Consider the following 9,674-nt stretch of genomic DNA (forward strand, 5'->3'; position numbering starts at 1 on the left):
GAAGATTACAACTCAACTCGCCTTACTGTTGGCAACATAGCAATTGGTCCTCCGGTTTGCTTACGCTAGATAGCTATTGATTCAGTTTTTTTCATTTTTTTTTCTCTTAAGCTTTTATTATCTTGCACATACTGCATGAGCTGAGCCTTCACATTGCAAGTCTTAGCCAGAATAATAACACAAATTGTCCCCAAAGTTGCATCTTTACTCTTTTCCGTTGTGGTTAGCAATGATCCAAATCTCCAGCCAGCGTTCTGAACTTCAGAAAGATCGAGTGCTAAGTCCACAACTACTCGGTTTTCCTAAGCTGCTCTGCATGCCAGAGTTCAATACGTTCATCAAATTTACATTAACAAAGAATTTACCACTATCAATTTTCACCACATACAATGACATTTTACTACTATCAATAATATTTGTGAATACAATTTATTATTCCAACTGCAACTGAATCAATAAATCTCCAATACCCAGACCACCATTTCTCTTTTTTAAGAAGTAAAACAATGATCAAACCCCAGAATCCAACTCCAAAGCCCAAAGCAGTGATACCATAAAATATGAATCTCTCATTCGCTTCTTCTTGATCATCTGTCTGAATGTCATATCCAGGGTTAAAATTCTGTGTTCACCTTGGCAAACTTTATTTGTCGGTGGTCCGCACAATAAATTGTTGTCAAGAAAAGCTGATCCATCCCAACTCAAAGTCTCAAAGTGAATTCCAACCGGAATCTTGCCGCTCAAGTTATTGTAAGATAAATTTAGAAACCCAAGAGAGTCGATTGATGTCAAGGAATGTGGAATATTTCCATTCAATCTATTCCAACTTAAATCCAAAGCTTCTAAACTAGACATGTCTCCAACATTCGCAGGGATACTATCCGAGAAATGATTGTGAGACAAATTAAGCATATAAAGTCCTTTTAATAAACCAAACTCTTCTGGTATATTTCCATCAAGATTGTTGCACGATAGATCAATTGCCGAGGTATAACTTGAGGATATCTGAACCTCGAAGTTGATCCCTTTAACCACCAACTTCAATTGCACATCCGCGCCGTTGCCATAGTTTATCATAAATGTGCCACTAGGTCTACTTGTAAGGTTCTTCAGGTTTCCTACTTTTCTTGAAATTTGACCTGTGAGATTATTTTGAGATAAATCCAGAATACGGAGTTGATACAAATAAAGGATCTCTTCAGGGATAGACCCAGTGAAATTGTTGGACCTTAACGAAAGGATTTGAAGGTTGGGAAGTGAACCAAGCTCAGCGGGTATAGAGCCTCCAAAATTGATATTCGCTAAATTTAGAACTTTCAAGTGTTGAAGTTTAGCTATTGAACTGGAAAGAGTACCACTGAGGTTGTTGTCACTTAGTTGAAGATATTCCAGCAATCCCACTCTTTCAAGCTCATTCGGAATGTTTCCCGAGAGATTGTTGTTGCCAAGGTTTATATATGTAAGCTTGTTGCAAGATCCTATACTAGTTGGTATACTTCCGGAAAGAGAGTTACCATCCAAAGAAAGTATTATCATCTGGGTTAGATTGCTGAGTTCTGTTGGTAATGATCCAGATAATTGATTGTCATCGACAAGTAAATCAGTTAAAATTGTTAAATTACCCACGGAAGTGGGGATTAAAGCAGTTAGTTTGTTCTTAGACAAATATATCGAAGTAAGAGATTTCAGGGTTCCTATATCTCTAGGGATCCGACCAGATAGTCAATTTTGATAAAGTGCTAGTGTATTTAGGTGCTCAGATTGCTCAAGGAAACTGGAATGGAACCAATAAAATTATTGGTTGCCAAAAATAAGTTGGCAAGAGATTTTAGATTTCCAATATCTCAAGGAATGATACCTGAGAGCTGATTCACACCAACATTAAAGAGTTCCAGACTAGTCAAGTTTGTGAGGGAAGCAGGGATTGAACCGCTGAGATTGTTCAGAGACAATCCTAACAAACTTAGAGACCTCAGGTTTCCTATATCTTGAGGAATAGGACCAGTGAGTTGATTTCCTTGAAGAAATAGTCGGTCTAAGTTGGTCAGGTTGCATAAAGAAACAGGAATATGACCAGTTAAATTATTCGTATTCAAAGCAATGACATTTAGAGACGTCAGCACTCCTACATCTTGAGGGATTGAACTGGTAAGATTGTTCATGGACAAATGTAAGGCAGCAAGGGACCTTAGTCTACCTATATCTCGAGGGATTGGACCGGAAATTTGATTGTGAGAAAGCTCTAGGTACTCTAGGTTACTCAGATTGCTTAAAGAAACTGGAATTAAACCAGTAAGATTACATGAAGTCAATTCTAAGTAGGTAAGAGATCTTAGATTTCCGATTTCTAGAGGAATGATGCCCGAAAGGTGATTTGCACCAACTGATAAGCTAATCAAATTTGTTAGATTGCAGATAGAAGTAGGGATCGAACCGATAAGTTTGTTTTCGTACAACCATAAAACGGAGAGAAAATGTAATAGTCCACTGATTTGATTATAAGAAAGATCAAGGTAAGTGAGTTTTGAAAGATTACCAATTTTGGAGGGAATTAATCCAAAGAGTCTGTTTTGGCTCAAGTCAAGACTAGCAAAGTTGGAGAAAGTTGAGAAGCTGAGATCATGGAGCATACCTTGCAAACCCAAACTCGATACGTTTAATTCTGTGACACTCCCATGTTTGTTGCAAGTGATGCCATACCATTTGCATGGACTTATAGTAGTATTTCTCTTCCAAGATGGAAGGAGAAATGATGTTCCGTTAATAAGAGTTGATTTCCATTTCAGAAGGGCTTCTGCTTCTTCATTTACTTGTATTTGTTTCGTATGAATTGAAGAACCCGAAACAAAAGTATAGTAGACGAGAAAACCAGCACTGATGCGGTTTTGATGGCAACCTGTCCCATTTTCACCGTTTTAATGATTTTTTTTATTTTTTATTTTTCACTTGAAGGGAACAAGAAAGAGGAAGTACTCAAGAGGTTATACCGGAGATGCAAAAACTAGGAAAAATAAATGTTCTGGCTGTCACTCAAATCCATTGCTCAATTACCAAACTCCTGATCCTAGTTAGTAAGTTCGCGAATGATTCGCGCGAATTTTTCCGTATCACGAATTTTACCGTCTTATTCGCGTACGTTTGCAACTCCGAACCCAAGTCGCGTATTATGTGGCATTCCCGGATTATTCGCGAACCGTTCACGAATTTTACGTATCCCGAATGATACGTCCGCTTAATTCGCATAAATTCTTTAGCTTTTACTTTTTAAAGACTCCACTTTTTGGGCTTTACTACCTCCCGAGCATACACGACCGAATATTAAAAGTGTTGTAATTTTTATGAAACAAAAACGACTGAAGAGATTTGAAGGTGAAGGTGAGAGAGATCTCAAACTCACTAACCAAGCATCTAAACCACCATACGACGTCCTCTTGGATAACTAATGTTGTATATATTATTAATATCATCATATTAAGTTTATTTTTTCTTTAAATAACTCACACATATGCATAAAAATTGGTCTATGACCTTATAAATACAAATTATTTGTTATATATAGATACCGAATTTTCAGAGCCGAACTCACATTTATAAATCGAATTATACACGTACGTATGCCGTTCCGAATTACTGACGAATCACGTCCCGTTGACCGAATTTTGGACCGAATCTGGATTTTACAAAACCGTATAATACTCGTACGTTTGCCGTTCCGTACGTTTGCCGAATCCCGAATTGCTAACTAGGCTCCTGAGTGACATTCCATTGAGTACAAGTGTCTGTCTCCACACGCTAAAGACTAACTTTCTTGGAATATTACAAGACTAATTTAAATCCGCTAAGACTCTTTTTACCAAGCAAACCTTTGTATTTTCTTTTTATACTAAAGGTCGAGTCTTAATGGTCGTGGTTGAGTGTAAATAATAACATCAGTGATTCTAGATGAACTATGAATCTGCTGTTCTCAGGGGGAGATTCCCCTACACCACTCCTGTCCTCTTGTGTTAGAAATCGCAAAGTCAAGGTAAAATCTTTGCGTCGAAGTAAGGTAAAATCTTTGTATCAGTTACGTAAGCTGTTACATATAAAACTGAACCGAAATTTATCATGTGACACAACTTTGTCATCTGAGAAATGGAATAACTGCACAATGGGAAGTAGTAGTACAATTGAAGAAACATTACCAAGTTGTCATGAAACAACGGACCTGCTTCGAGTTTCAGTGAGTCTTCTCCATACCATCCGTCCACAGTGTACTAGGGTCAAGATTGCCATGAAATAGATTAAAGGGATTCCAACCATGCAACCTCCAGATGCAAAATTAATCAGCGTCTGAAATTGGAAAACAAGCAAGAAATCAGTCAAGCAAAACGATGAAAATATGCAATTTTTATCTCCATCTATATTCATGATTGAGCCACCTAATAACTACTAAGAAAGAGGCACTACAGAATCGTACAGACAGTTGGTCTTCCGGTCATTTTCACAGCATTGCCAATTCAGGCTTATATCTTGACCAACTGGTCGTATCAAGGTATTATGCACTCATTCTCATACTAACCATTGATGCTGCAATTAGATGAACTGCTGGGACGAATATTTGGTCTGATTTGTTCCCTTCTGCGTACCCATTGAAAGCTATAACCATGGAGAACGTGTGGATGGTAACGAATGCTAGACAAATGATAGCTGCAAAGTGAAATGGAGAACAGTAAGATACAAAATTCACGTGGACTCCTTGTATTTTCAAAAGTCCATTTTGACAAATTTACCTTTTGATCCGTGACTATTCTCTTTATCGATGAAGTTTAAGGAATCGACAATTATGTACGAAAACCAGGAAAAAAAAAAACTGGTAAGGAAGTGACTCACCAGAGACGAGAAAAAATGGCATCGATGAGCACCTCTCAACGTAAAATGTTGCCTTACCAAACGCAGGTGTCAAAAGGCTTAGACAGAAAAAGACAGCATGGGCCACACCATGACCCAAACCACCAGCTGCAATATCAGCAAATACAATGGAGTAAGCACACAGATAACAAGAAGAAAACTGAGGTTCAAGAGTATGAAAGCATTGCAGCAACACCCAACATTGCAGAGCTACTGGGTAACTCTTAGAGAAAGCAATGCCGGGGTACAGGACATCAGTACTTAGGAATGCCCAACATTGCAGAGCTAGTTATGACGGCACAAGCTGAACAAGTGAAATGACCAAAGAATTTGCGTTATCAAACAGATGTGCCCAAAACTGCATTTTGAACACATCCTCAAATTTGGATTAAACTAGACGGCAAATTGTAAATAAAACTACAATATGATTTGAATAGGGCTAATCATTTAAGAACAAAGTGCAACGTCATGTGGATAGTCTGCTTCGTATCTTTACATACTCGCCAAGTCAAACTCCAAAAAAGCTAACAAATGTTTGGTCCTAATGCTGAAATAGGTAGTAAGATCTCAGATTAGCGATAGCGATAAAGTTTCTTATGGGGAAATAGGAGATCAAAAGAAAACTATCTACAGATCTTACCAAGGGCAATTTGCATCTTATCAGTCAGATAAAGGCGTGGTTTAGAAACTCGGTCAGCAAAAGTATCCAGGATATCTTCCAACTTCCTGCACAGAATAAAGTTAACAGCAGTATTCTTAGTATTTCCTACTGCAAGTAACAAGAGAAGAACATAAAAACTTTTTATTTCAAGCTATTGGTTGGTAAGCATTGACCGGCTAACTCTACAATAATTTCTACGTAGAATGCCTTCCTACATGTCTCCTTAATTGAAAAACTGAGGTCTGCCTAGAAGGAATTTGAAAAGACATCCTGAGATTTACTGATAAAAACGACTTTTTCTAGTAAACATTCACTAATACGAAATTGGATAAATTTCAACATACTCAGAAGAAAACCCTCAGAATTTCTTGAAAACCGGCAGACGTGACTGAGAGGATCGCAGATGGCCACCATGCTGTTTAATGTTTATTGGAAACTATACATGTCAAGCTATTGGTTGGGAAGCATCAAACAGCTAACTCTACAATCTAGGTAGAACACCTCCCTAAGTCAAATTTACATGTATCCTTATTTGGAAAATTCAAGTATGCCAAGACTAGCATTTTAAGGTAACCAATAAAAACAACTTTTATTGAAACACTAGATGATACAGAATTGCATAAATTTCGACATACTTGTAAGCCATCCAGAAGAAAACCCTCAGAATTTCTTGAAACCCAACAGACGTGACTAAGAGAATCGCAAACGGCCACCACGCTGTTGTTTTCAGAGGAAGAAAAGCCCTCCATGTTGCAGAAAGTATAATCAAACTTACAAGCCATAACAATGTACTGCAACAATCAATTCCATCAAAACCCATTAGCTTCAATAAACAATAATATGTAGTGCAAACTGTAATACAATCAAAATCGTGAAAAGGGGTGTTTCAATTTCACTAACGAAATCATAAATTCAATCAATTTGGGGGTTTCTAGGTTTTACTTCACATCAATTAGAACTCCTCATTTTATCCATTATCCACATTTCTGAGAAGAACCCAGATTTTGAAACTGGTTATTTATCATCAAATGTCAACTAAATGATCAAATTAGAAAAGAAATTACCCAAAATTTAAGAGAAATGCAACCAATAAAAGAATGAAAAGAGAGAAAGAAAAGGAGATATACCTAGATAAGACAGTGAGAACTAAGAATGGTTTTCTAGCGATGACAAAAACGAAGAGTGAAAGAGAAGGTCCTAGGGCTAACAACGCGTAGCCTAGCCCTGCTGCCACTGTCATGCTTGCTTTACTCTCTCTCTCTCTCTCTCTCTCAGATGGTCTTCTTGCTTTGCTTGTTAGTTGTTTCTTCTTCCTGTTTGACGCTAAAAAGGATCGAATTTTTCTCTTCTAGGCAAAGGATATTTCAGCCGGATTGTTTTCTTTAATTCAACCCCAGTTGGTGTCGGATCTGATAACTTGCAATAATAGGTGCGGGCTGCACAAAATCGAACTTAAACTGTGAACCGAAACCGCACATTTTAAACCGAACCGAACTGAAACCATATTAGTCGGGTATAGTTATGGTTGTCAGTTTTGAAAAACTGAGTAGTTCTGTTTATGTCTTATTTTCGTCAAAAACCGAACTGAACCATGTACAGCCCTAGGTGCATGTATGTGTCGTAAAGGGGCATTATCAACATGTTTGTTTGCATTTCATTCGTGATCTGACTCTAAGTCTGTCCCTGACTCGGCACATATCAGAGGTAGATCGTTTGTTCTTAGTTTTTGTCAGATCTGACTCGTTACAGTATCCAGATCTAATTTTTGATTGGGTCATGATTGAGTCTGGAAAAAAAACACCTATGCCTTATGAAACCAAACTAAAGATTCATATATTTTTGAGTAAGTTGAGTCGGATCTAACTTAAAAAATAAATACATTCAGTCTGATCCATATGAGCTAGACGATCTCAGTCAGATCCAAACGAGTCAGATCCAAACGAGTCAGTTCCAGAAAAAAAATTGACGTGCGTCTTTACTGCACAAAAATGATATCGCACAACAAGTTTCTTAGGTTTCAAGTGTAATAGGCCAATCTATATTATGTGGTTAAGTTTTATGTTTTTCCAATTTCAACACTCAAGCTTGAAAAGCTAAAAGTCCAAATTCAAGTGGTGGATTAAGCAATTGTTCGGATGCAAAATTGGATCAAGCTCTCTGTGCCCAAAAATTTGGCTCAGAGAAATTATATTGCACTCTATCATCATAGGACAAAAAAAGTATGATCTGTCAGATTAACACATCCGTGGGTGATCCAACGGCTCTATTTTTCACATTATATCGTTAGACGCAACCATGCCAAACCATTAGGCGCAATGTGCTGGAATAAAATCAAGCAAAATTATAAAACTTAGTCCGCAATTCAAGTATTTAATGTTTTGGCTTGAACTTGCATAACTCTTAGACTCGTCCTACGAAAAGAACGATATTTAGCTTGGACAAAGCACGATTAGTATTCTTTTTAGGTTGGACAGTTGAAATCATGCTTCATCTTACTGACTAACTCCTTCTCTGGAGATGAGTTAGTCCACTAAATGAGCAACTGCAATACCCCACTTCCATTTCTAATAACTGTTCTAGACTCCAAGATGCGTCCAGGTTGCATTATAATTTGTCCTGCATAATCCACTATGGGTAGAGATAATGAAGGGAGATGAGCTTGACTAATATGTTTCTTCAACTGGGAGACATGGAATACTAGGTGAATTCTGGCACTTGCTAGTAAATCAAGATTGTAAGATAGTGATCCAATCTTTTGTAGGACAGTTAATGGACTATAGTATTTAACAGATAGTTTGAAGTTCTTGCGCAATGCTACAGATGCTTGTTTGTAATGTTGTAGCTTTAAATAAACTCTGTCGCCAACTTCAAAAACTCTATCCATCCTTCTCTTGTCATTAAAGAATTTCATTCTTTCCTGAGCCTTATGTAATGTCTCCTTAAGGATATCAAGCATAACATCCCTTTCCTTTAGGTAATCCTCTACTGCAGCAACTAAAGTGACTACTATAGCTGAAAATACTAGGTGTGGTGGATTGTATCCATATAGGACCTTGAAGGGTTTCATCTTCAAATTGTTTTTATACCACCATTTTGCTAAGGATATCCACTGGAACCACTTCTTTGGTAGATGATCTGTAATACATTTCAGATAATTCTCCAAACAAGCATTCACCCTCTGTGTCTGTCAATTAGTTTTGGGGTGGTAGGTTGTACTTAGGTTTAAGCTTATACCTAATTCCTTGAAGAGGTCCTTCCAGAAATTACTTGTGAACACCTTGTCAAAAGCCAGTAACGCATGCAGCTTAAACACTTGATTTAAGAAAACTTTGGCCATAGTTGCTACTGTATAAGGATGTTGTAAACCGATAAAGTGGCTATACTTAGTCAGTCTATCCATCACTACTAGAATGATAGTTTTTCTTTCACTCATTTGGATCCCTTCAATAAAAATCCATAGTGATATGCTGTCATGCTTGGTCTGGAACAAGTAATGGATGAAGAAGACCTCCAATTAATTCCTTTGGCGTATATCACAGGAAGAGACATAAGAGAGCATATAATTTTTCATACCTGGTCAATAAAAATAGCTTTTAATTCTCATGTAAGTGGCTTGAATTCCGGAGTGGCCACCTATTACAGAAGCATGAAGAAATCGCAAAATAATGTTTCTGTTGTTGTTGTTGTTTCCTACATATAATTTGTTCTTGTATCTCATCACTTCATCGGGGAAATTAGATGTTGAGCCCTAGTATCTTGAGAGTAGTTTTTTACCAATCCTTGTGTCCAGTTTGGCCTTGATAGTGTCAGGGCATTACAACTAGCTTCTAGATGTGGTATTCTTGATAAGACATCTGCAACAACATTCTCTGCTCCCTTCTTGTACTTGATTTCATAACCAAAGCCTAGAAATTTCATCAACCACCTTTGTTGAAGTACTATAGTAATTTTGTGTTCCAAAAATACTTAATGCTTTGGTGGTCTGTTTATATGATGACTTTCCCGCCTTGTAAGTAATGCCTCCACCTTGTAACTGTCATTACTACAACCAATAACTCATTATCATAAGTAGTTAGGGCCACTTCTTTAGGCCCTAATGGTTTGTTGTAATAGGCAATGAGTC

The 9,674-nt window shown here is 37.4% G+C and overlaps 3 protein-coding genes across 3 annotated transcripts; all 3 read right to left on the minus strand.

Annotated features, from left to right (window-relative positions):
* Window positions 1–510: 510 nt before the first annotated feature.
* LOC113329862 (probable LRR receptor-like serine/threonine-protein kinase At4g36180) lies at window positions 511–2,162 on the minus strand. The gene is made up of 2 exons (XM_026576685.1): window positions 1,859–2,162; window positions 511–1,694 (listed from the first exon to the last, which is right to left on the minus strand). The coding sequence occupies exons 1-2, from the start codon at window positions 2,160–2,162 to the stop codon at window positions 511–513; spliced, it is 1,488 nt and encodes a 495-aa protein (XP_026432470.1).
* Window positions 2,163–4,015: 1,853 nt separating this feature from the next.
* Window positions 4,016–6,851, minus strand: LOC113329517 (gamma-secretase subunit APH1-like). The gene is made up of 6 exons (XM_026576382.1): window positions 6,679–6,851; window positions 6,187–6,342; window positions 5,531–5,616; window positions 4,873–4,998; window positions 4,562–4,689; window positions 4,016–4,332 (listed from the first exon to the last, which is right to left on the minus strand). The coding sequence occupies exons 1-6, from the start codon at window positions 6,789–6,791 to the stop codon at window positions 4,192–4,194; spliced, it is 750 nt and encodes a 249-aa protein (XP_026432167.1). The 5' UTR covers window positions 6,792–6,851; the 3' UTR covers window positions 4,016–4,191.
* A 1,230-nt stretch (window positions 6,852–8,081) lies between these two features.
* Window positions 8,082–8,888, minus strand: LOC113329863. The gene is made up of 2 exons (XM_026576686.1): window positions 8,786–8,888; window positions 8,082–8,686 (listed from the first exon to the last, which is right to left on the minus strand). Exons 1-2 carry the CDS (start codon window positions 8,886–8,888, stop codon window positions 8,082–8,084), a joined length of 708 nt encoding a protein of 235 aa, XP_026432471.1.
* Between the last annotated feature and the right edge of the window lie 786 nt (window positions 8,889–9,674).

This window comes from Papaver somniferum, unplaced genomic scaffold (genome assembly GCF_003573695.1).
Source record: "Papaver somniferum cultivar HN1 unplaced genomic scaffold, ASM357369v1 unplaced-scaffold_117, whole genome shotgun sequence".
NCBI lineage: Eukaryota > Viridiplantae > Streptophyta > Magnoliopsida > Ranunculales > Papaveraceae > Papaver > Papaver somniferum.

Bases quoted from the DNA above. Each gene is read 5' to 3' on its own strand.
- LOC113329517 (XM_026576382.1), bottom strand. From the start codon at position 6,791: ATGACAGTGGCAGCAGGGCTAGGCTACGCGTTGTTAGCCCTAGGACCT. The intron at 4,999-5,530 runs GTAAGATCTGTA...CTGATATTGCAG, and splicing joins TAAGATGCAAATTGCCCTTG to CTGGTGGTTTGGGTCATGGT. The intron at 4,690-4,872 runs GTGAGTCACTTC...TTCACTTTGCAG, and splicing joins GCCATTTTTTCTCGTCTCTG to CTATCATTTGTCTAGCATTC.
- LOC113329863 (XM_026576686.1), bottom strand. From the start codon at position 8,888: ATGGCCAAAGTTTTCTTAAATCAAGTGTTTAAGCTGCATGCGTTACTG. The intron at 8,687-8,785 runs GTATAAGCTTAA...AATGTATTACAG, and splicing joins GGACCTCTTCAAGGAATTAG to ATCATCTACCAAAGAAGTGG.
- LOC113329862 (XM_026576685.1), bottom strand. From the start codon at position 2,162: ATGAACAATCTTACCAGTTCAATCCCTCAAGATGTAGGAGTGCTGACG. The intron at 1,695-1,858 runs GTATCATTCCTT...CTAGAGATATAG, and splicing joins TGGTGTGAATCAGCTCTCAG to GAACCCTGAAATCTCTTACT.